We start from the raw sequence: 26357 nt of genomic DNA on the forward strand, positions 1-26357 counted from the left end.
TGTAACGACCGTCATCGCAGTGATCGGTCGGATCGGCTGTGTTGCAGAAGATGGCGGTTATGGGTTCGCAAAATAATGTGGACGGTGTTAAACCGAAGCACGGTAAAGTTATTTTGCTCCTAGAGAATTGCATATTGCCGTCAGAAAGGTTGCTCTCAACTCCCTCAATTGTGGATGGATTGGACTCTAACAGCGAGACGGACCTGCGTATACTGGGATGTGAGCTCATTCAAACGTCCGGGAAGCTGCTGCGGCTACCTCAGGTAACAGTGTTTCCTTTTCCTTGCCCGCATACCGTGTTTTGTAAACTCGGCTTAAAGTAGTTACTGCTAAGAAACATGTTTCACCTGTTGAGCATCGTTAAACTTTGTTATCCGCTGAGTTTCTGGTAAGCCTAACGGTTCGTGGTACTGCGACATCTCAATGCCAGCGGCTCGCTGTTTTCCTTGTGCTAAAGACGTAGGGATCCCTGGGCGGGCGGGCGTGGTGAGCTGTGATCTCTTGTCTCAGCGTGGTTTGTACTGTCGCATTTTCTTGGCTTCGATCACGAGGACTGCGTGTTGTGTGTGCCCTATTGTGGTAATTATTCGTGGAACATTCCTGAATGGGACCGTCGTGCCAATGGAGGCTGTTGCAGTGCGGCGGGCGGCCGTGCCTCTTCCGTTAGGACGTTGGCCCGAGGATTTCCTGTCAACAGCTGTGCTGCAATCTGCTGTTGGCGAGTTAACGCTGATGTGCGGCTGGAAAACGATTGGTTTGCAATTGCAGTCGCGTTTCAGATCCACGCATTGCCTTTCTCACGTCTTATATTCGCTGCGAATTTTGTTGCTGTAGGTGCTACTCTGATATCTAGCTCTACGCGTTTTGCGCTAGCGCAGTAAGATAGTGAGCCTTTAGCGCGACTTTTTTTTTTTTTTTTCCAGGTTGCAATGGCGACCGGTCAAGTGCTATTCCATAGGTTCTATTTTTCAAAGTCGTTCGTCCGCCATAGCATGGAGGTAAGATACGAGTGTGCAATTTTTTTTTTATTTGTGCGCTTATTGTCTTCTAACCAAGTCCATTATTAATTTAAACAGCGCGAATCGAAAGACACAGGACAAGATAAAAGGAAGCCACAGTACAAGCGCTGTACAGTGCTTGTACTGTGGCTTCCGATTCGCGCTGTTTAAATTAATAATGGATGTTTAATAACTCGCCCAACAAAGTATCTTGGTTCTAACCAAGTGTCTCCTAATAAAACGCTATACTTAGTGACTTCGTTGCGAGTTTCCATTTGCTTTCCTCTAGAATGCTTGCCGCTGTTCTGAGATTCTTTATTTTTATTTACCAGATTGTGGCCATGGCGTGCATAACTCTTGCGTCAAAGATTGAAGAAGCGCCTCGAAGAGTCAGAGACGTGATAAACGTCTTTCATCACATCAAGCAAATGAAGAGTGCAAAGTGAGTTACCATTGATGCTAGTATGAATACACGTGCTGTCTAAGATTACATAATTGTGAAGCGTTTCAAGGGATGAAGTAAAATGTAAAAGTATCTAGGAATTCGAGCTTTTGCCTGGAACAGATGTACTTTGGTACCATCTTGCTCCACTAGTTTCTTTTGCACAATGACATAGACGGGGGAAAATAAGGAATTTAAAGAAGCAGCAGGGATAAGTGCGAGTGCGGAAAAGTAAAAACACTGAGCACTGTGTGCTGTGGCACTGATTGCTGAGTGAGTGGCGGTTGAACGTCATATATTACCACATCATATAGCAGCATTGAAGTGAGTAAGCTGATTTTTCATGTTGGTTTTAGTGGTTTGTAAAATTTCCTACCCCTTTAATCTGCTGGGTAGAAAATTTTGACTGGGGAACTTGCATGGTCACTGAGTGTCATTTAACATTGTACTAATGGGAAAGGCATTCAGGATATGCCTGTGGCACCCATGTTAGCACACGGTAAAGGTCTATTCACACTTGCGACTTGCGAAGGACGCGCGACAGGCAGTCGCATGCGACCAGAGAGCAACCGATGTTCACACTTGCGAATGCGACTCGCGGGTTGCTTTCCACATCATGTCTGGCTTGACTGTTCACTACATTGAGTAAAGCAAACTTAGTCAGCTGAGCTGCTGATTGGTTTAACGGTTTGCGACCAGCAGTCGCGCGACTGGAAATCGAGCAGTGCCCGACCGGCCCGCGGCAGTCACTTTTCGACCGATGCGACCATTTGCGACTGTCGCTTTTCGACCAAAACGGCCGCGCGACCGCTGCGAGTGTGAACGGGCCTCAAGGGCCATAAGTGATCAAATTTTTCTCTTCTGTTGCATCCCTCATAGCCTGAGTTGTTTGGGACATCATGCCCTATAAACCATCTAAACCAATCAGACTGAATACCACGTAGCATGCCTTTCAGCTGACAAGTGGTTAGTAATTCAGCGCAGTTTCTCAAATGGTTGGCTTTTTTTCTCAACAGAACCATCCAACCACTAATTCTAGACCAGAACTACATTAACCTCAAGAACCAAGTCATAAAAGCCGAGAGAAGGGTGCTTAAGGAACTTGGCTTCTGTGTCCATGTCAAGCACCCGCACAAGGTGAGACCGACTTGTGTTTGCATAGCAGTCCTCCAAGTATATATTTAACTTAATGGTACGCTTTGTGGGCTTGATTGTCTGCATTGCTTTTCAGTTCTGACTGGTCAGAACAAGAACAGCATTTTTAGAACAGCAGTTTACATGCATTTCTTATTAAGAGAAAAGGTCCAATTCTGGCATTGTGTTTCTGCAAGATTACTGCATTACTCCCTCCTGCCTTTAATTTAAAGCTTTTCTTGTGCTAAGCTGCCATCTTCTCTCATGAGGCAGGCAAGTCACGGTTAGTGGGCCCTGCCCATTGAGCCCTAGTGGCTGGAGCAAAAAGTGGCAGGGGCCGTTTGGGGCTTGTCTTCTACCCTTGCTATAGGAATTCGCCGGCCTGCGGGTTCAAACACGAAGGCATCCACGAGTTGTGTGAGGACGGCGGTATGCTGATTCAGCTTTGTCAGCGTGTGTGAGGCCGACTCGCTTTCTGCATCCTGCTCTTTCCGATCTTCCCTGGCTTCTGTGTGTGTGTCTGTGTCTCCCCAATATTTTGTTTAGTAGCTTGCATTTCTCGCTTACCATGTTTAACTATAATTAAGCTTGCCGACTGATCAGGAGTGGGTTATGCTGTTCTGGCCTGATTCTGGGGTTCATTTTCTGGCTGTAAAATTTTGAAGACTGGTGAACTACCCCATGATGACTGTTAATTGTTGCAGCATCCAGCATCATAAAGTTTGCTGGGGCAGAATAGTGAACTTAAATACCTTGCCCTTGAAACATATTGCTGTGCTTAGGGCATCTAGGGTGAGATTCGAAGGGCACTGCTGTTGGGGGCTCATCGGCTAGGTGTGTATTGTCATATATGGAAGTGCACCTTATGAAACAGAGCTTGTAATGTTATTTTTTTTGGTGGATACTTGCTTATGCTTCCAGTAGAGGGGGCAAATTGTGTTGGAAGAGGCACTTAAGTGTAGATAAACATGGTAGGTGCATTGACAGGTTCCCAGAGAAGCCCATTCCCCGTGGTGAAAACATGCGGTTGAAGCCCTCGCCAGCGGCTCTGCAGCGGTCTATAACTCGTTTGTTTGGGATGTTTCAGATAATTGTCACGTTGTTACAAGTGTTGGAGTGTGAGAAGAATACGAAGTTGATGCAGTCATCATGGTAAGCATCTCACATCTCTTCCTTTTTGTTGAGTGCCTTTTTTTTTTTTTCAAAAGCCTTTCTTTGCTCTTGAGTGTGCCGTCTCTACCTGATGTGTTATGGCAGAGGAGAAAGCCGTGAAATGTGGCCCCCGAGTGCGATTGGACAGAAAAGAGGCAGAAAAGAGAAATGGCCTCTTCGATGGCCGGCCTGCTTTTCGGGGTGGTTACCCCAGGCAGCCAAGTCTGGAGAGGTGGTCAGCTTGAAGGGGTGTGCGCGCAGTGCGCCCGATTATGGCTGTCACGTGCTCGTGCACATTTCACGGCTTTGAAGTGTACTGAGAAGGCGTGCTGCAAGCGTTCGAGCTCTCACTTTGCGTGTGTGCTTCCCTCATTGAGTGGGCCTTCCTGAATAAAAGCTAGGTAAGCAACATTACTGTAGTGAGCGTCAGATGCTGCTGCTCTGTTTGCCTACTAGGGAGCTGTTGTACTGTCTTTCAGTGCTTTAGGACAAAAGCTTAATGCTGTTAATTTGTAACCAGCATTAAATGTACCTGGGCAGCATACTGCATCAGTTTGTTTACGCAGTTTGCTTAATTAGTTTTAATTTGCTGTGGTTGCCATACGATTGATGTGAGTTGCATGCTGTGAGGAGTGTTTTTATTTCAATGTCGTCACTCGTGACCTTAGCAGCTGGACTTCAATTTTTGTGCCTATTGCATCTATAGGTGTGCACTCAAGGTTGTTAAGGATTTGTGGCTTTTTTTTAATTTATTCTGCCAGGAGTGTTTGCATTGTCCATGTAGCAAAGGGAAAGAAAAGGAATTGTGTGTTTTACTACACTGTTAAGAGTGATAAAATGAGATTCTGGGCATTCTTGCTGTCCTCTTCTTGTGCAAAAAAAAAAAAAAAATATATATATATATATGACTGTTATGACTCTTGTCTTCTTTTGTGCATTCAGCAAAAAATTAGAGCTGTAAAGAAAATGTGACATGTTTTCTTCCTTTTTATTGTTTTGTACATCTCAGTGTGTGTATGTGTGTGTTGTGCATGTGCGCCGCGGCCCGCTGTGGGTACTCACGTGATTAATGGGGTGACTTCTGGGTTTTCACCTAACAGAGCTTAGGTGAGCTGACTGAGGTGGTAAGTAGGTGCGATACCTGAGCCACCCTGCCAGCATCGTGCCCAACCCTGGGAAGAGAGAGAGAATGCCTGGCACACACACAGCGCGGGTGGTGCTTCCTCCTCCTCCCCGTCCGGGCAGGACACACGGCCAGTGGACCGGGCCCCCAACCCTCACATTCGGGCCAGTCGCCCCTGTGCCTGGTGTGCGTTTGTTGGCCTCTCTGCTACTACCACTGCCGCTAAAGCGTCCTCCTCCTCCTCACTCTTGTTTGTTGCTCTTTGCGACTCAACCTTCCCTTCTTCTTGTGCCTAGTGCCGCCTCCCACCAGTGTGTGTCTGTCTCACAAACTGCCCTTATAGGCAGCAGTGATAGCAGCCCTTGCTTAAAAAGTTATTCTAGTATGGTGGGAAGAGTTAAACATTGCAAATACCTAAAGAGACCTCCTTTGTAAAGGACTTTTCCATGGTCCTCACTTCATTTCATTGTTTGCAGTTTCTGGCTCTTGAGAGTTTTTGTCGCATGCCCAATAGTTCTTGCTAAGGAGCTCCATTGTGTTGTTAGCTTGAGAACAAGGAATCTGATATAAATTCGCTTAACTCTTTCGCTACCACGGGAAAAGGTTTTTTTTTAACTAGGTGGAAGGATATATTTTTTGCCGACTAGACACTAATGCCTTATTTACATTGTTTTCTATCAAAATGTAGCTAAAAGAATGTTCTATTCAATATCATAAATGTGCATATATATTTATTACACAAATTAGTACAGAAATATTTATAATTAAAAAATCTATACAGCGAGGACATCAGTCTTATTGAAAAAAGAGCAAAGCTTTAAAAATATCAAGTGGGGAAAAATTTGAAGCTATATATATTTTGTAACTAATTATGTCATAAAAATATGACACAATTTTTAGAAGGTATTGCTGAAAACTGTTCTCTCAGCAAAAAAAAAAAAAAAAAAGTTAGCGCCGCCAATTTCAACTCCTGGGTTTCATTTAGGAAAAAACTGCACGTGCTTCACAGCTGCTGCAAGGAATGATGTCCGTATGACGTTGTAACCCTGAAAATAAATAATATAGCTGCGAGCAAATGCTCTGCTGCTTATAACTATTTATTAGTAATCGAAATATGCGCCGCACATAGAGCTGACACACCCGCTGGATGTTCCGGCTTGGCTTGACGCATCCTCTTCATCGGTGCTGAAGTCTGATGTGTCCACATCTTCTTCTGGCTCGCTACTGCTGACTGCATCCGCGAAATCAGCTCCTGAAGCGCTTTATTGACGAGAAACACTATCATTTCTAGGAGCGTCCGTACGCAGTGAGGGCACCATGCTTGAAGTGCTCGCTCGGCAATCCGAAACGGTGCAGGGAAAAGCGCCGAAAAGCGAAAACCTAACAAAACATGGCGGATCACTTCGTTTGGTTCTCACTTTCTAGCCTAGATGGCGCTAGGTGCCAGCAAACCGCGCAAGTGTACTCGCACGCGAGAATTTGAACCGTCGATCAGATTGATCGATTTGAATAGGCGCGGTAGCGAAAGAGTTAAGTAGGATATAGTGTTGAGAAAATGGGTATGAGAATGCCAGTCTGGATTAATAATTTTGAGAAATACATTGGTTTGTTTTCACACAGTAGCTGTAAATGCTTTTATGAAGTAGTGATATGCGGGGCTAATTGGCATTCTTATCTGTGTTGCTCTCAGATAGCTTACCTAGTTAGGGGCATTGGCTAGCATTTCAGATTGTAAGCACATTGTGTGTCATGGTTGGCTATCAGTTGGAGTTTGTCAGTCATATCGACTTTGGACATTGCATTGCGGAGGTAACGTGGTTGGCACATTGAGTTGTTTGTTGTCTGTCTTGGCGTGTATTCGAACATTGGCGAAGTGATGTATGTGGCTGAGATTTGGCAGGATTGGAAGCCCATGTGTTTGCTCAGAGCATTGTGGTGAATGGGGCGCTCACGAAGAGAAAGTAGCCCGCACACTGAAGGAATTCTGTTGCCGCAGTGGATTTGGAACGCTTTATATTGCCTTCTGGGAAGCTTCCCTTGGGGAAGCATTCCGGAAAGGTCACTACGATGTGCTGCTCTGTGCGTGTTCGCGAACGCCCCATCCTGCTAGCCGTGCACTCTTGGTGCCGGTGTCAGCCACACCGGAATACTGACTGCACGTGAGAAGAGAAAACTAGGCGCCCTTTCTTCAATCGTGGCCCCCTCCCTTTGCTGGCCCCCTATGTGGTGGTGCAAAGGAGCGGGCCACGCAATGTTTTGTGATGCCACCTGCTGTGCCTCTTTCCATCTGGCGCGCGCCCTCTCCTCGACGAGGTTGTGCATGGACAGTTCGTGGCCATCGGGCGTTGGACCCTTTGATGTCGCTACCGTCACCGCTGGACTGTTGGATGGACTTTGAGTGCCACTGGCATGCTTGGCAATGGCAAGTGGTGCAGGTGCGACAACACAAAGGAAATCGTGCTGACAGGAGAGTCCCCATCTGGCTCTCCAGGTATGCACGCACTCCCCTTTTTTAGGGAAGCATGGGATGGGTTTCTGGGTGGGCGCTCTACTTGAAGCACGGGAAGAGCTTGCTGGGTGGTGTGGGCAGCAACTTTTGCAGTGTGCTCCAGGGGGACCTAAGGGTAGAAATCTGTGGTGGTGTTGATGCAAGTCTTCCTTTGGCTTAGCCTGACGGAACTGACTGATCGGACTTGGCCTTTGACTTAGCCCAACGGACTGACCGAACGGACTGGGGCCTCGGCGCTGGACACTCGTGCACTGTGACCGAAGCACCGTCATCGTCGTCTCGTTTGGCGTTTGTTTGTGATGTGCAAGCTCGAAAGGTGGGTGACCATCTCAGCGGCTCCTTCTTTGTTTTTGCAGCGTGCTGGTATCGTTGCCCTGTTCCCTCTGGACAAATCTGTAAGAACGGCAGTGTCTGCCTCTTAGAACCATCTCTAGGCAAAACAGGAAGTGAGACCTCGATCGAAGCATTTATCAAGAGCTCCTTCTCGGTACACCCTCTTTTGCAGGCACCCAGTGTTCCCTTGTTGTGAGGTGATGCCAAGAGCAGCTCTTGATCCCTTTTTACTTATGATCCTCCCCATCTTCATGTTTTTGCCATATGCAGGAACTACATGAATGACAGCCTACGCACTGACATCTTTGTGCGGTACAGTCCTGAGACGATAGCCTGCGCCTGCATTTACCTTAGCGCACGGTTGCTGCAGGTGAGGCTGGCTTCTTTGCTCTTTTACCTTTAACGAGGCAATGATTGCTTATTTGAGCATGGGCCCTTTGCCTTCGAAAGTTTGTTTGAGAGGTGTTGCGTTTGTTCCAGATCCCACTCCCCACCAGCCCTCCTTGGTTTGCGGTATTCGGTGTCAGCGAGGAGGACATTCAGGACACCTGTCGGAGGGTACTTAGCATCTACACCAGAAAGGTAAGGATTCACTTGTATGTGTAGTGGATTATGAAGTTTTGCTCAAACCCTGCCAAGCTTAAGGATCTGCATACTCCAGCTGATCCTTTGGGGGATAGGTTGGTTGGAGCAGCTGCTGGGTCATTGCTGCTGCATTGCTGGATAAGCCACGAAAGTATGCTTGTGTTGCTACGTAGGCTCACTCGAATTGGGGACTGTGTCTTTAAATTTCTTGCATTGGGGCCTCTTACACCAGATGGGTTTAGTAATCAGTATTTTTTGGCGAGTTGTAGGCAAGCTAGTTACACATTCAATGCTTGTTTCACTGAATTGACTTTAAATTTGCCCTGGTGGTGTGGCAGCTATGGTTTAAAATAGTGGTCCATAACCACAGCGCAGAAGACGGGACAAAGATGAAGGAGGGATACGACACCGTCCAGTCTCCTTCGCTGTAGGTATGGATCATTGAAAACACTAACTCGCCCAACAACTGCTTTTGTCAAATTAAAATAGTGGCTCTTACCTGGCAACCCTCCTGATTTGCCCAGGAGGCTTCCGCTTTGTGACCGAATTTTCAGATTGTATGGCTCTACAGTCTCTAATCTTCTGCAATGATAGGGACACCTAATACGCAGATCAGTGTTCAGTAAAACGCACACTATCATTATCTGTGTCCGTAGCTGTCGTCAACAGCTGCCTCACCGTTACTGGGCTGGGCGGCTTCAGGGCAGTCTTTAAATGCTTTGTTCCATTTGAACAGTCGCAGTCAGCAAATTGCACTTTCATGGTTTTTCGTAGGTTGGAAATGGGCCGGCTACATTTAGTTGAGTGTTGGAAAGTGACATCCTGGAATAGTTTGCAAGTTGTCTGCTCTGCACAGGATTGCATGGGAACGGAATGGCCTTTCCAGCCTATATGCTGGTTCTGCACATCACATGGTCTTCTAGTCTGTTTGGTGCATGGGCTTTATTTCGGGATCCTTGACTAGGTTTTAGTTGTCATGAAAACATATCTGTAAAGGGCGTTGGTGCCAAGATAGTGTGAGAGGAAATGTTTGAAGAAATGAAATGCACTTAGTCTGTTTCACTTTTTGGTCAACATCTGAACTGCACCGTAGGGAAATTCCGGAAGGAAGGTTAAGGGGAAACAATTCACCAAATTTTAGAAAAGATCAGACTCAACCTAAAAGGCCTTTCAAAAATCACATTGCAAAAACGTTCCGCTGAAAACAGCCTCTAAGCGAGCCTAACAATTCTTTTTGTGACCGCTGGTAGCAAAAAACTGCCCGAAATGTCAGGGAAAATGGTCTATTTTCGAGCGCAATAACTCCGTGCCCGTAGCGCAGACTGCAAAAATTTTGGTACCACTGGAAAGCTTGTTTCACCGCAGGACTCCTCCTATCGGAGCCGCATGTCTACGATTAAAATAAATGCATGAACGTCAAAAATGCGAAGGCCTCACAGAGCCACTTTTAGGCGCTGTTTGTTTGCACCAGTCACGTGGCGCACAGCGGGCTCTCTGCTGCTGGAAAGTGCGCCATTGCTTGTGGCGTCTGCTCCTGCCTCATTCGCACACGCTTTTGTCAACTGCTCGGTAGTTTGTGAATCCGTGGCTGCCGTTATGCATTTTTTGTCACCTCCACTGTTGCGCTAGGCTTCATATGTTTGCCAGCGATGCAGCGGTGCACGGTGCGGAAGTATAGGACGAAGTATGCGTGCGGAAAGCGCAAACGCAAGCCTGCTGTCCAGAAGAAAAAAAAAGCGGTGGGTGGCAAATAAATCGGACAAAGGGAGGGTCGGCACTCGGCATCAATGCTTCTCTAAAAGTATCAGCGCACCCTGTGGTCCGTTCAAAAGGCAAAGAAACGGAAGTGGTGGTGAAAGCAGCAAGGATATCGCACTTTGTTTCGACGCAGTACGGCTCCAACGAACGCAAGTCTCCAGACGCACGGACAAACTGCCAACTGATGCAAATCGCATAGCTACACGGGCACTCGGTGAAGATCATGGATATAAGTTGCGGAAGGCCGACCCGCCCTTGGAATCAATGCTAGGAAGTGAACCCGAAGACATGGCGCTGTCAACCAACGTCACGGTGCAGTGCCGACATGGGGCAAGGTCCGTTTCCGCGACGGCGGGTGACGCTGTTGCGGCGCGAGCTCTCGAGTATGATGCCGAACATATGTGTAACCGGAATAGCACCAATCCGTAGTACCTGCGCCCGGAATTTATTTCCAGCAGTGAATCTGAGGTCCCGGCTCCATCAACTGGCCGCGGCATCGCGATGCAGTCTGATACGGGGAAACTTCCGTTTTCGTGATGACAAGTTTTGCGCTGTCAGGTTTACGGCAATTTATGTTTGATAACTAATGTAAAACTTTGATTTTATGCCGTTATCCCTCATGTAATACCCCACTCCTGGACCCTTTGAGGTGTATTTTAAATAAATAATGTTTGCCTAACTGGATTCGCACCATTCAGGTGCCTGGAACTGTATTCTGTGCCCTCGGAAACAACCCAGAAGGAAGCGTGCTGCGTAGCAATCTAGTATTTCAACCTAGAGGCGTTTTGATAGACAAAAAGTGGCTGTGCAAGTTTAATGTCAGTTTTCTCAAAAGTGCTTTTTGACCCGACTGTCCTGCTTGCAGAAAGCGTAGCACGACAATGGCTTGATGGATTTTCACGTGTTTTGTCGCATTATATTCCTTGGTAAATTCTTTATGCAGTGACATTCCCATATTTTAAAATATGCTCTCAATTTCTTACATTTTATTTATTTTGGAATGGTGAAAATGAGCAAGCATGGATGTAATGTTATGTGTAAAAAAAAGTCATGCCGATAAAAAGGTTCGAGGAATTTCACTGCATGAGCTGTTCCTATGGCTGAATTTTAAAAGCAACTGCAGGCTCCTACCGTGTTTTTTTTGTCATGCCAGGCTTTCTGAAAGTTTGGTATCATAATGATGCATATAAAAATTTATGGTGTCTGAACAACCTGAGCTATGTTAGTGAAATTTTGTATTTATTCATTCAGTGCACTTTCCAATAAGTGTGCCAAATTTCATTGCTCTACCCCGAAAACTAAGAAAATTTCACCTTCCATCCCCTTAACCTTCCACTGCTGATTTTGTGATTTTGCCTTGTGCTTCATCAGCCTGATGCCGATGCTTTGGAGAAGAAGATTGATGAACTCAAGAAGGCGCACCTGGAAGCCAAGCTGCGGGCCAAGATGGCATCGGGGATCACTACACCTATCCTTGGCAATGGTGCCAGCTTCTCGCCAAGTTCCAGAAACAGTAAGTAGCTTGCCATTGTTCTCTCTTCTTGTCTGTTCCCCGCTTGCTGCAACTCGTGCACATTGCAGCGAAACACCTCTTGTTACATGGTTAACTGCACTAAAGTGACATGTTATTGGGTAGGCTGTGAGTTAACCCTGGCTATAGAAAAAAAAAGAGAGAGAAAGAAGTGTGTGCAGTTTTTGCAGAAAGACCCGAAAGGAGAATAGCAGAACAAAGCCACAATGAGAATTAAATGTAGGTGAAATTACCTGGTGAACATAAACCACTGTTATTTAAAAATGGAGAAGCCTTTGCAATTTGATGGGTCCCGGGAGCAGATGGCCATGTCCAATGTGGAGAAGCAGATGGGCAAGTGCGAAGTGGTATTCTTCAAAGATTGGCATTATTACTTTATAGGGTGCACCTCCCTGCTTCAAAGGGGATGCTCATATGATCGCTACCTTTCGTATTAGAGCCACGGCAGATGGTGCTTTGGAATTAAGGGGGGACACGGGTCTTGGAGACGAAAAAATCGCGAAAAAGTCGATTTTTCAATTTTATTCTCTTTGAATTCTTCTCGCTCTTCCGCACCTACCTGCAAAAAATTGAGACTAATAGTGCCCTAGTTTATTAAATAAGCGCGATTTTATAAGGCAAAAACTTGTGAACACCCCCGAAAAAGTCCGGGAAATAACCCATTTTGCATCGCCCATAATTCTAAAACAACTAGTCGGAGCGCAGCCATCTTGGTCTCGTTCGAAAGAGCGTTCCTTGGGCGTGCTTTCCCGCCAAACATCAGCCGCCAAAGCGACCCCACATGGAAGATACAAAGCAAAAACGAACACACAGTCGCGCTCTCCTATTGGCCCTCAGCCATCACGTGATGAAAACCGCCGCGTACGGGCCGCGCCATTCTGAGTTTCGCCTGCTTGCGCTATGCCTAACGATCGTCGGAAGTTCGCTACCGTGCATAAGTTTGGAAAAAAACGAAAAAAACGTGCTGCGGAGCGCAATGAGACATCACTGTCATCAAGGACGGTGGCCGCGGCCACTCGCACCGCAAAGGAAAGTACGACGTGGACACAACGTGCAACGGCGGGCGAGACGGACGCCGCTGCGGCGGTGCCTGGCGCGTCAGCTGCGAACAGCGGAGGCAGCCGCTCGGACCACGTAAGAATCGATGCAACATGCCGATTGCAACAATCGAGTGCCGATTGCGGAGATCTGCGGCAGTGGGACACCAACGAAGCTTCAACGACGAAATCGATGCAACGCGCAGCGGCGGACGACACGGTCGACTTTGCGGTGGTGCCCGGCGCGTCAGTTTCCGACAGCGGAGGCAGCTGCACGGACCGCGCGAGGATCGACGCAACATGCACAAGTGCCGATTGCGGAGATCTGCGGCGGCGGTACGAAGCCGACGAAGCTTCCACGACGACATCGACGCAACGCGGAACGGCGGGCGAGGCGGCAGTCCGTGGAGCAATCCCCAGTGCGTCGGCTTCAGACAGCGGAGGCAGCCGCTCGGACCGCGTCAGGATCGATGCGAAGTACATGACAAGTGCCGAGCGCGAAGATTTGCGGCGACGGGATGAAGCAAAAACTGCGGAATTGTCGTCTGTATCGGCGACGGAGCGCAAAATGAAATTGCTGACCACCGAGCATGAGGCACCGAGTTCGTCGCCCACGGCGTACACTATCGTCGATTTGGATTTGGTGAACAACCTTTTGGAGCTTACTTCGTGCCTTGTGTGCCGCGGTGCAGTGCACATTGAAAGAGACGTGCGCGAATACGGTGTGGCCGTCAAGCTCAAATTGAAATGTGCCAACTGTGACGAAGTCGCGTCGGTGTGGAGCTCGCGTCGAGCCGAAAGCAAGGCGAACTGCAAACCCTTCGAAATTAACCTGCTAGCGGCGCGTGCTATGCAGAGCACTGGGAATGGACAAACGGCACTTAATGACATCTTTGCTGGCATAGCTATCTCGCATAGAGGTCTGCACAATAAGACTTTTCAGCATTACCTGAAAACAAAGATGCAACCAGCAGCAACAGCAGCTTGCAAAAAGAACTTGTCTGTGTGTGCCACAGCCGTGAAAGACTTATATAAAGAGCTGGCCTTCAGCAGCCCAGGTAACATTGCCATTTGTTTTGATGGCACGTGGCACACAAGAGGCCATACCTCCCACATAGGGGTGGCTACAGCCATTGAACTGTTTTCGGGCTACGTGCTTGACTATGTAGTTTTGTCAAATTTTTGCTTGGGCTGTGAGTGTGCGCCACATTCTGACAGCCCAGAATACACGGAATGGAAAACTCGCCATGTCTGCCAGAAGAACACAGACAGTAAGGCAGGTCAAATGGAGGCTGAAGCAGCACTGATCCTTTTCCAGCGATCTCTCTCCCTCCATGACCTCAGGTACACAACAATGTTGTGCGATGGCGACAGCCGCTCCTACAACGCCGTCAGGGAGGCCAAGGTGTACGGATTTATTGATGTTCATAAAGAGGACTGCATTAATCACATACAAAAGCGTATGGGCACTGCGCTTCGTAACTTGGTGCACAAGCAGAACTCTGATGGGGAGCGCATCAGTGGCAAGGGACGGCTGACTGGTGATTTGATCACCAAGTTATCTAGCTACTATAGTTGGGCTCTCAAATCTCATGCAGGCAATCTAGAGGCCATGCATTCAGCTGTGATGGCTACCTACCACCACATTACTTCAACAGATGACAGGCCCAACCACAGTCTCTGCCCCAGTGGTGAAGATTCATGGTGCAAGCATAACGCTGCCGTGGCAAAAAATGAGCAACCACCAAAACATAAGTACAAGCTGCCCGAGTGTGTCAGCACCGCACTGTTGCCACTGTATCAGCGTTTGGCTGACAGGGCTCTTTTACAACGTTGCCAAAGGAACAAAACTCAGAATGCAAATGAGGCTTTGCACTCCTTGATATGGAGTCTTGTTCCAAAAGACAAAAATGCGTCGTTGTTTGCTGTGGAGACAGCTGTCGCAGAAGCAATAATGCGGTTCAATGAGGGAAACCATAAAGCCAACTCACACATTTTAAAAGAGCTTCAGCTAAATCAAAATGAAAAAAGCAGCCAGAGAGCAGCCGAAAAAGATCTGCACCGCAGTGTGAGAGCAGAGAGGAAGCGTGCTTCCTCTGCAGCTTTTCAGACTGCAGCAAAACGAAAGCAGAAGGGCAAACCCAATGCAGATTACTGTCCAGGAGCCTTCTAGGCCACAGTGGCCTGCATTTCTACAGTTTTTGTTTGATTAAATTAGTGTTTGACATATGCAATTCGTTTTTTCCATTTTTCTCAAAATGAAAATTTTGCCTACCCTTCTATTTTGCGAATGGCATTGTGGCTCTCCTACTCGTTAGATTGTAATGATTTTTTTTTTTACTGGCTCGTGAGTGTTAAAGGAACACAATAAAGCTATTATACAAGGTCTCAACTGCATGAAAAATTTTTAAACATAAGAAGATGTAGAAAGGGGGTGGTCGCACTTGTGAAGCTGAAACTTAAAACTTCCATAACTTTGGCTTGTAGTAAGGCAGGAGCACAAAACTTGTTTTATTGTGTTCCTTAGACATTCAGGAACAGATCCATGTGCATTTTAGCAATTTCCCTTCAGTAGATATTTTTGCAAGCTTCCCGCAAGTCTGGAACAGCAAAGTTGCTGTAACTACTCAGCAAATTTATGTAGAAGAAAACTAACAACATATTTGAAACCAGCACAAGAATTTATATAAACCCTGCAAATTTCATACTGACAGGACAAATATTAAGAAAATTTTGCTCAAGACCCATGTCCCCCCTTAACCCATTGCCTACTATAGGAGGTCTCGGCCAGATACCATATGCATAGGCTGTGTACTTTCCAATGTTTATATTTTTGAAAATTTAGCGGTTGTTTTTTTTTTGGCATACATATTGTAGTTTTTTAGATCGTTTTTCGGCTAGTTGCATGGTCCAAACTAAAATGTGGCGGTTATCGGTGAAAAGTACTTTTTTATTGAGCTTGGAGTAAATAATATTTCCATTTGATTGTTATAGATACGTACATCAGCCTTGCCATTGTGCTTCTTGGTGTTGACAGCAGTTTTGAGAATGCTCTCTCAGCATTGGCGCTTGACACTGGAAAATCTAAAATATCCGAAAAGGCTTGGGGTAATACTGGCCGGTCACATGATGCATTTTCTAACACAAAGAAGGATCGACAACAGTGCTTCCCATTTACTGGCGGGAAATTGAAGGAGATGGGCTTTTGTACCTTTGATTTGGGGCCATACATCGCACAAAACTGTCTTAAAATTTTCTGCTGAAAAAAACAAACTTCCTCATTCACCCCTCAGCACCACCTAGCCAAACAAAGAACAATCCATCTCCCATGAGACGGAATAAAGTTTTCGCAGCTCCTTCGGCTCGGTTGGCTGTGCTACTCTTTGGTGGTTAGCTTTGGTTCACCACATAAGTGATGTTTTGTTTGCTAGCTTTTCTACGTGACACATGAATACGAGACTGAACAATGGAAAAAGTAATCTTGATAGTGCCGTTCGGAGAAGTGCTGCATACTGGCGTATGGTATGCTGTTTGATATGTCAAATGCTCCGCTGAGCACGAGTTTAATAAATGCAAATAGTTGTGATATATACTCTGCATGGGATTTTCACGTGGAAGTTCTATTTGATATATAAAAAGCTTGTTGGAGCTCAATTGTTCATGTATATATACTTAGCTCCAGTTTGCATTATTCACATTCAGCCAGTGGTTCATTTTTATGAGTGAAAAGTGCACTTTCTCCTTTTGTTTTAAAATTGCTTTTATTGGAACAGATAATGTCTGTGAGACATTTTCAACTTCACTTATTAGGGTTGCCTGTGTAGATCATTAAAGAAGAGTGGCAGAAGGGGATTTTGTTTCATTTAGCGTGCATTTGAGGGAATGCAAGTTTTGGGAATCCCATACTGAATGAAGCACAGGTATCCTTACAGCAGAAAGGAAATAAAATATCTTATATTTGGGTGAGTTGATCAGGTGCAGAAAACTGCGACATTTTTCATTACTTTTAAGGGGGCACCCAGCTCTTAAACTGAATTTTTCTATTTATGAATAGATTAACACCAAACTTTGAATGTTTGTGCATTTTAGTATTCTGATTTCAAAACTGCAATCATTTTTCTTTTACAGCAAATAGTTTTTGATACAGCAAAGAAAGCATGTCGTTTGTTTGGAGGAGCCTTGGTAATTAAACATAAGACCTTGTGTAGAAGATTTCTATTTCTAAATGATCTAGAGTCACCAAGGAGTGCAATAAGCATACATGAATATTGTAGGATAATTTGGAAGAAAGAGCTCTTCAAACTTGAAACAGAAAAAGCTTGTTTTGGCAACTTGGACAAATTATTTATTCTTAAAATTTTCTTAAACAGCCAGTCTTTTAGAGTTAATATTATTGCACAGCCGATGGGTTTATCTTCCTAGCCAAAAAAGGAATCATAGGAATAGCTGATACAGAACTATAGATATTGCTCCTCCCAAATGCAGAATATGTCAAAAATGCAGTTTTGACACTTTGAAGAAAAACGTATTTGCAAATTTTTGAAGCACCAAACAACAGTAACGCATTGAAGTGGGTTCTGTTTGGCTTTCGATGTCAGTGCATCATTTACCATCAATATAATTGCCCTCGAAAGAATGAAATTGCCGGCGAACAGAATGCATGGTCCAGACTTGCAACACCTCTCTTTATTGGGTGTGATATGTTTGTCAGCATGTTTCCATGCTTCGTACCTGTAAAATTGCCTTCTCTTTTGCAGACTCTCCTACTAGATTATCACCTACCCAAGATACGACGGCGACGAAAAAGAAGGAGGAGGTCAAGACTGCAGTTGAGCGAAGTCCCAGGTATGTGGCAGTGGCTCCGATTCCCCATCGCTGGTGAACCTTGTCGACAAGAAAGCAGAACAGTCGACCAAGAATGTGCAATTTACTTACTGCTGTTTGTCTTGCCAGTGCAGAGTCACGAATGTAAGCTGTGTTTATGTTGCAAATCCCTACCAAAAGCTTGTTGAGCATGTTTTAATCTAGAGCAAGGGATCTGTTTCTAATCTCATAAGGAAGAAGGATTCCAAGACATTTCTGAAAATGTGAGGAACTTGTGTGTCATGGGTTTTATTCCTGATTGTGATTGGCTCCAAATTATTCCAAATTAATTCGTGAAAGAAAGGCTGGGGTTGAGGCAGCGTGGCTTTAGGTGTTTGGGGAGTTAACCAGCACTCAAGGAACCAAAGGTAACTCGATATCAGTATTGTGAGCTTCCAGTTTTGTGTGGTGGAGGAAAAAAAATTCAATTGGATAGGAACATGCGATATGCTTGCTGTAAATTCTCTAGCCTTGGTGCGTGGTGTTGGGGGTGCTGACGATATGAATGCACCATGAGTAGAGAGCAGAGGCTAAGTAAACAAGTTTGTTTTTGTGCTATTGGGGCTATGGCTTGGAATGTGTATTGGAAGTGAACATGTCCTTTGTGCTACCCATGCAGGGTGGACCGCACTGCCTCCAACTACATTCCCGGAATAGGGGCCAAGCGGAAGGCAAGTCCGTCATCACCATCCCCTGTGCGGAGCCGTAAGGAGACCTCTCGCCAGGGTCACTCCAGCTCTTCCAGCAATGGAGGCAGCCCTCCCACTCTCACAGCTCCCCAACCTGTCCGAGGGCGCACCCCACCTCGCAGCTACAAGGAATCTGGCTCAGGGTTGAGCTCACCTGTCAGGTTAGTGCTAATGGTCACAATAGTGCACTAGCAGTTTTTTGGCCAACCATAAAAAAAAATATTGCGGAGAAAATTTTAAAACTCTTGCCACGTGCTGATTTAAGGTTGCTTTGCACCATTAAGTGGGGTGGTAAGGGATGCCTTGTTTGACATTATTGGTCTGATGTATGAAAATACCATAAAAACCCTCATATAAAGTAAACCTGAATGGGTACACGGGTCTTGGATCCTAAATATCACCAAAAAAATCTATTTTTCGAGAACATTATTTTCGAAGTCTGCAGCCAGTTCTGCACCTGTCTGTGAAATTTAACAGTTCCAAGTTCAGTATTTTGCCAGCAAGAACAATTTGTAGTGTGACTGTTGACCGAATTTCAACAGAAATCGATGCCAAAATGGCAATTCTTCCGCGCCGTTAAGCTCCTGTTCCATGTATGCTATTGAAGCCATCTTGGTCTCGATTGAAAGAGCACCTTTCCCTCTTCGAATTCCTGCTGCCGCCTCGCCCATTTATTAACAGAGAACAAAAAAAACATCATGCGCAATACTATTCATTACTTGGGGCACATGATGTGAGGACGCCACCCAATTGGCTGAATAGGCCTCTTTCGTCTGCACGATGTGCTCGGTTGCAGCCCATTTCGAGAGGCAGTTTGCCATTTTGTTTCTGTGTTGTGATAGAAGCTGTACAAGGTGCATTGACCAGCAGTGAAATTTCACCCCAGGAGTAAGTTTGGTAAGAAAGCGAAGCGTTTACGAATTGAAAAACTTCACGACGAAGATATCACGATAAACACAAGATGACAAACTTGCATCTGTTGACTGTAGCGTTTAACCCTGTGAGGTAGGCCTAACGTGCCCTGCGGCTGAAGTCACTCCGGCGGCAGCTGCGTACACTACGATACGGTGTTTCTGCCGCCCAGAGAAACTGAAAAACAGCAAAAGACTGTGGCGGACAAGATAGAACAGCAGGCTTCAAATGTAGCAACGGGCAGGAAGAATTAATTTCTCGCTGACACTGCTGGTGTCGCTACCCGGCCATCCAGCGGAACTTCGTTCTTCGTTGTGAATTTAAATTTCGTGAACTATTTACTTAGTCACTTGCGGTCTGCAAACTGTGTTCTAATGCTCTGAAATGTATTGTAGACAAGTGGTAATACAGACTTGCGTTGAAATTGCATTTTTTGCGCGGAGGCTGCGATGAGACGTCATCAGTTGATCGTGTGTCGCGGGCACTAAAAAAAAAAAAACAGAACCCTTTCGTCGTGAACGTTTTCGCGACGCATGTGATGCAGGCTACTGGCAATCGCGAAACAGCTTTTAATTATTTATTTTCAGAACTGAAAGTTAGCCAGCGTGAACGCAGCAGGCTTATGTGGAAAAACAAGCTGCCAGTCATGCAACCGAAAAACACAAGTGCACGCAGTCTGTTATCAAGATGTATGCCACACTGAGTGTGAGCAATGCAGGAACCATTGCAGTTTCCTATGAGAGAGAGACTTTGCCTGGTGCTTATGCTTTTGCAAATGTAATTGTGCAAATATTTCTTACTTTCAATCATACAAATTACTTTGGTGCTGTTTTTGACTTTTTCAAAACTCTTTTGTGTTGAACTTCAAGTTTCCTCAGGATATCTTAGCGACTAGAGTAGCTGCAGCTATATTTCTTGTATTGTGAAGCTGAAAGTGTTATGCACGCAGTGTTAAAAGCACATTTTTTATTTTAACCTTTAAATTTTTTAAAATTTTATCTTGAAATTCTTATATAGTTGCCATGGCTGTGAGTGCAAAGTTCAAAAAGCTGCTCAATTTGAAAACTGCTTCCAGCTTCGCATTCCTCACAAATTACAGTATTAATTTCTGATGAGCATTTTTCCCCCTCTTGTTTGAGCAGACAAAAACAGTAATTTTTTAATACATTCCTAATAGCTCTCGAAATAATTTGACCAGAGGGAAAACGTTTACATATTTGAAATTAGCAGAAAAAAAAAAACAACAACATTCCTTTAAAGTTTCATCAAATTTGGTTGGTAAATAACAAAATTAGTTTAGGACCCATGTCCCCCCGTAGAGAAAAATGTTCGAATTAACCAAAAGTAATCGTCAAATGGGCCTGAAAAAAGGTGACTGTATGAATTTCTATGGTTAGGTAGTCTCGGACGACAAAAAGAGCGCACATAGTCGCGCCACTGCACGCTGCTAGACCAATCGTGGAAGGCAGCTGCCTACTCCTGCTGTTGGTCGGACTGCTATTGTTTCCACAGGAAACTGGTTGCTTTGCATTGCAGATTCTTTTTGCAATCGAGGCAGGCCAGTTGGCTGCCTGAAAGCGTGCTTCAGAAAAGGAGCAAAATGGCCAGTTATAGTTTGTGGTACCCAAGCAGGCAAGATACAACAGAGGAAGCGTGTTTTTGAACACCAAACCTTGAAGCTTTCATAGTAACTTCATAAAAGAAAAAAAAAAAAATTAGAGACCAGTTTCTTTTTTTTTGTTTTTTTTTTTAAGGGGGGACACGGGTCTTGCGGACCAAAAAATCGCGAAAAAATCACTTTTTAGAAAATGTGATTTGCGAAATCAGTAGCTCTTTATCTACCTATCTGCTAAGTTTTTCATCTCTAGGGTCGGTATTTTAGTCACAATGCCAATTTATATAATCGATGTCGCCCAAATTTGGGCCGAAAACGACCCCCGAAACAACCATTTTCCGCGAGGCGTAGCTCCCATTTTGTGCGCGGCACCGTAGCCATCTTGGTCTCATTCGAAAGAGCCGCCTTTCGTCTTCAAATTGCCGCTTCTGCTGTTTACATTCGCCCATTGGTCGCATAAAGAATAGCAAAAAAAGAAAACGTGGCATTTGCAATCCCATTGGCTTTCGGGGTGCACGTGACGATAAGGCGTCCCCGCATTGGTGGAGCTGGCTGACGGCGTCTGCTCGGCGCGCCCGAGCCGCGGGGAGACGGCGGAGACGTGACGCCGGCCGCGCTTGGTTTCGAACCGCGAGGTGCGTTCATGGCAAGAATTTGTGAAAAAAGTAAAAAAAATAGTTTAATCATCTCAAGTGATGCCCTGCCCCGGCTGTGCGCGCTCAGGCCGACGGAAATCGTGCGCCGAACGATCGTGTGTACGAGCCTGAAGTAGGCCTAGCGTGTTCCCCAGCACGGGGGACTGCTACTGCCAGCGGTCGCACCCGCCGCGACAGTGATAACGCTGGCCGCAGATGAGCAGAAAGATAAGCTCAAAACAGGAAGAGCTTGAACTCGCGCCAACTCCAGCAACGAAGCGGTAGACGGATTGTGTTCGTAACGATGACGGCAGCGCGGCGGACAGTCCGCTTGGCGATGCGGAGTTCACGATCGTCAGATCTAAACAGTTTGCCGAGATTGGCGAAGCGTAAAACATACGGCGGCGATATTGGCATTTAAAAAAGTGAACGGGGATAAGGAATCGCCGTCAAACTTATTCTCCAATGCGTAAACTGCGGGACACGTCGTCTTCGTAGAGCTCGCCGCGCGTTTGCGCCGATCGGACCTCGTTCATAGTCCTTAGGGAATTCACTTGCTTCCAGTGCAATGCAGAGCACCGGGAAGCAGCAAACAGCTCCAAATTACATTTCTTTTCCGCAATAAACGTTCCTCACCACGGTCTTGATGCGAGGACGTAGCAAAACGACGTACGAAAAAAAAAAAAAAAAAAAACGAAACGAAAAAGTGACAACTGAATGTGCTGCAACTGCAAATCAAAATGAAAGAGGCGACACTTGGACGTTGGAAAGCAAAGAGACCACATTCCTGGAGGTTTATAGCCATTTTAAATTGTAAACGTGTGCATTGCACCAGTGAATGTCTGAGAGCAGAGAGGAAGCGTGCTTCCTCTGCAGCTTTTCAGACTGCAGCAAAACGAAAGCAGAAGGGCAAACCCAATGCAGATTACTGTCCAGGAGCCTTCTAGGCCACAGTGGCCTGCATTTCTACAGTTTTTGTTTGATTAAATTAGTGTTTGACATTGCAATTCGTTTTTTCCATTTTTCTCAAAATGAAAATTTTGCCTACCCTTCTATTTTGCGGGTGGCATTGTGGCTCTCCTACTCCTTAGATTGTAATGATTTTTATTTTTACTGGCTCGTGAGTGTTAAAGGAACACAATAAAGCTATTATACAAGGTCTCAACTGCATGAAAAATTTTTAAACATATGAAGATGTAGAAAGGGGGTGGTTGCACTTGTGAAGCTGAAACTTAAAACTTCCATAACTTTGGCTTGTAGTAAGGCAGGAGCACAAAACTTGTTTTATTGCGTTCCTTAGACATTCAAGAACAGATCCATGTGCATTTTAGCAATTTCCCTTCAGTAGATATTTTTACAAGCTTCCCGCAAGTCTGGAACAGCAAAGTTGCTGTAACTACTCAGCAAATTTATGTAGAAGAAAACTAACAACATATTTGAAACCAGCACAAGAATTTACATAAACCCTGCAAATTTCATACTGACAGGACAAATATTAAGAAAATTTTGCTCAAGACCCATGTCCCCCCTTAAGTCTCTTACCTTCACTCTTTAGAGTCTTTGTGAGAAAGCTGCTCCGGATAGAATTTTCGCCTGCATACTCCAAAATGCTCTTGGCCATCTGTTCCTGCATTGCACCCCAGACGTTCAGACTGCACTGGCGCAAGCATATTCTTTTGAATTATCCAATCAGATTTACATTAGAAATTGTGGGACTGCAGAAACTTTTTCATTTACCTGGGATTTTCAATAAATCAAGGTTGTACTGTGCTGTGAAGAAAAAAAATGCACAACTTTGATGGCAGTGCTAGGGCTCATTTGCTTGTGCTTTGCTTGTGTGTGCAACATTTGGCACCACTCCACAGGTGTTTAGCCCCATCAATTCCAATCATAGCCTTTCAGAAGCAAATGGCAAATGCTGTTAGTACACACCAAGCTGTAATTGAGCCTTCAGTCTACCTGTAGTGGCAAACATGAAGGAATATCTTTGGAACTGCAAAGCTGCAACATAGTGCGTGTCAGAGCCATATTTTTCACTTGTTATGCTTTCCTAGTGACCATATGGTGTGCATAGGCTTCGTAGGCATTTGGGCCCAGTCACTTAGTAACCCAAAGCGCACCTAGCTTGCTATTGAGCTTACACCCAGTTTGTATACTGTGCAGGTCCAAGCTGGAGGACGGGCGATCGAAAGAGAGCTCCAATTCCAAACGGCACGCCTCTCACAAGCGCAAGCGTAGCGCGTCATCACGTTCCCGCAGCCGCTCTCCATCGCATAGGCACAGCAGTAAAAAGAGTTCGGGAAGCAGCCACCGGACATCACGCCACAAGTCATCACCCTCTGGCCACAGTGAACACAATCACCGCCATCACCGGTCATCGTCGTCTAAAAAGGAGCGCTCACGGGAGAACCGCAACCATCGCACAACCATCACAGCCCGGAGGTGAAAGGTAATGATGTGCTGTACTGCTCTTATTTTTGTATGCAGTTGGAGGCTCCCGACCACATTGTGTAACTATTTACCAAGCCCTATTTCAATGTTTTTTTTTTTTTTTTTTTTTTATTGATGTGCTAGGCGTGCATGTTATCAAGAAATCTCATTAACGGTAGTTGAATTTCGTTTGAATGATTTGTTTGTTATATCTTATATTCACTTTAAAATTATGCACGCATATTCCTGCAAACAAAGCTGCAAATAAAGTCGAGCCAAAGAGGGATGACTGCATGTAGGTGCCAGAACTCAAATTTTTGGATTAAGAGCGTTTGTCCGAGATCTCACCTTTTGTACCATTTTGGCACACAGATTTATTGGAAGAATGGGTCTTCAGTGGCGCTTGACCGTATTTGAGACAAAATTCTCGACAAAATCAATGAAATGCAGTGCTTCCTGGATGTCGGCCATATTAATGGCCTTGCGCTGTTTAGAGCTCGCTTTTCAGGTTTTGCTGTTATGGCATCATCTACAGGAATTGTGATCACCAGTTTCTTGGTCAATCAGTTAGGGTGTGATGGTGCCACAGCCAAGTTGTCATCTGCAGAAACAAAGCGCTCAAACGTAACATTCGGAAGTGCCATGTTGATGTGGTGATAAGGAGATTGTTCTTCACGGTGCCTTTGGAGTGGAGTTCAAGATGTTGAAAGAACTTCATGCACTGCTGAAGTTCACAGCAGCGTCCTTTTTCTGCACGCTCTCTTGGCTACCCTAAAAATGTCTTATTTTTGTCTCAAGCAAAGCTGCTGCATTGCAATTTTGTGTGAGGGAGTCACCAGGACCGCATGGTGCATGCATTGCATGGGTCAGGAGGAGTGGCAGAGGCGAGCAGCATGGCAATATAAAGGTTTGATCATGTGTCGAACACGTGCCTGTCAACTGTAGATGCTGATTTGTATGTGAGGAAAAGGACATAGCAATTATTAAAGGTATTTGACCCTGGAAACACATTCATACCATAATTGGAATGCTCTAAAATACTTCCTGCTCCAAAACGCTCGAGCCTGCTTCCAGCCCTGTTGTGGCCCCTCAGTTTTATAATCATGCGCAACTTCTGGCGTGGGCATTACTATCTGGCATGTCTGGGCATTGTGTTGTCTGCTCACATATCGCACCTCGTATGCAGCATGTGCACCCTGGAAGTATCGTTGGAGTTTGGGCATTCACGATTGTCATCAGCTGTACTTTCTTTTGAGAGTCCCTTCTGATATATATTCCTACATTTTTTTAAAATTATGGGTCGATGCTCTGGCAGAGTAGCCATCTGGTGGCAGTAACTGCTGGCCCTTTGCTTTAAATCGCAATTTTGACATGTTGGAGTCGTTTCTCCTGCACCTAGTGCCACCCAGTCCCAGTAGTTAGTCTAGGCACTACACTTGTAACCAGTTTAAATTTTCCTGCCTGGCGACATTGATTTCTGATGGACCTTTTTGAGAACTAATGTGTTGTTGCGAAACAGGGCGTGGCAGCTGTACTTGAGAATAAAAAAATAACCTGCCACAGCATTAACATAAAATTTTTATGATCAAAAGACTTCGAGAAGGTAAAATATTGAATCATATTGTTGGCTGTTATCCGACAGTTTTGAGTGGTGATAATTACCCGAAAATGGCGCCAGCTATTCACTAGTGAGCTTTGACATCCATGTGGTTTGACCGTATTCCTGAAGGTCCGCTGCATGTCCAACATGTATACCCGGCCTTTACAGCCAATTTGCAGTAGTTTTGGTTTGGTTCCTCTAGAAAACAAGGAACTGCTTCTCCACACAGCACAAAAAGTGGGGTTTTCCACCTGTAGCTTTTTTTTTTTTAGCTGAAGGGCGCTGCATAGTTTATTTTAGTGTTCCTGAGTCATTGATCTTCAAAATGTGTATATTCTAAATTTTTTTTGTTGCTAATGCGTCTGTAGATGTTGTGCCTTTTCTCTTTGCTAGATACTAGCGCATCTTCCTTCTAATAACTGCAAATTTGGGCTGAAAATTGCTTGCATATAATAATGAGCAAGCTAATCCGCAGGTTTATATGGTGGTGTGCAGCTGGTGCATATTGTGAAGGCACAGTAAAGTTAATTTGACAGTTTGGGGAACAATAATCTGCTTCTTTGCATAAAATACACCTATGTGAACGCGCTGACAATATACAGTGGCTTATAAAAAGCAGCTATACACTAAACTTTGTTAAGCAAGTACTTTATTGTGCAAATAAAAAAAGACAAAACCGTTGCAAAAGGCTGGCCAATTAAATTGTGGATTACCGCGAGTCAAGTTCAGCCAAGAACTGCACTGTGTATATATTTGGAGTAAATGATTTGATGCACACTTGGAAAGTAGAAGGCTGGTTGATTGACTGTGCAAAGAGGGAGACAGAAATGGTGCACTAGTGGGTCAGCTAAGGTACCCTTTCTGTGTTTGCCACTTTTCAGGAAACCCACCTGGAGCTGCAGCGAGGAGTGGCTTCGTCACCTGTAAATAACCATGTCGATGGATGCTTGGAAGAGTGAATGGAAATGTGTACATAAAATCATGCAAAAAAAAACTAATGAAATGAAAACA

The 26357-nt window shown here is 45.2% G+C and overlaps 2 protein-coding genes and 1 pseudogene across 2 annotated transcripts; 2 read left to right on the top strand and 1 right to left on the bottom strand.

The window, feature by feature from the left end:
- On the top strand, positions 1–26355 carry LOC146197416 (cyclin-L1-like). The gene is made up of 12 exons (XM_084599231.1): positions 1–263; positions 924–998; positions 1331–1440; positions 2457–2577; positions 3662–3726; positions 7962–8061; positions 8172–8273; positions 11406–11547; positions 17360–17447; positions 18085–18315; positions 23480–23765; positions 26228–26355. The coding sequence occupies exons 1-11, from the start codon at positions 51–53 to the stop codon at positions 23760–23762; spliced, it is 1530 nt and encodes a 509-aa protein (XP_084455357.1). The 5' UTR covers positions 1–50; the 3' UTR covers positions 23763–23765; positions 26228–26355.
- Positions 4828–7959, top strand: LOC146197417 (uncharacterized). The gene is made up of 2 exons (XM_084599232.1): positions 4828–7340; positions 7559–7959. The coding sequence occupies exons 1-2, from the start codon at positions 7259–7261 to the stop codon at positions 7885–7887; spliced, it is 411 nt and encodes a 136-aa protein (XP_084455358.1). The 5' UTR covers positions 4828–7258; the 3' UTR covers positions 7888–7959.
- LOC146197418 (uncharacterized) lies at positions 5746–6562 on the bottom strand (annotated as a pseudogene).
- Positions 26356–26357: the final 2 nt, after the last annotated feature.

This window comes from Amblyomma maculatum, chromosome 3 (assembly GCF_055883805.1).
Source record: "Amblyomma maculatum isolate TAMU_Amacu chromosome 3, ASM5588380v1, whole genome shotgun sequence".
Classification (NCBI taxonomy): Eukaryota; Metazoa; Arthropoda; class Arachnida; order Ixodida; family Ixodidae; genus Amblyomma; species Amblyomma maculatum.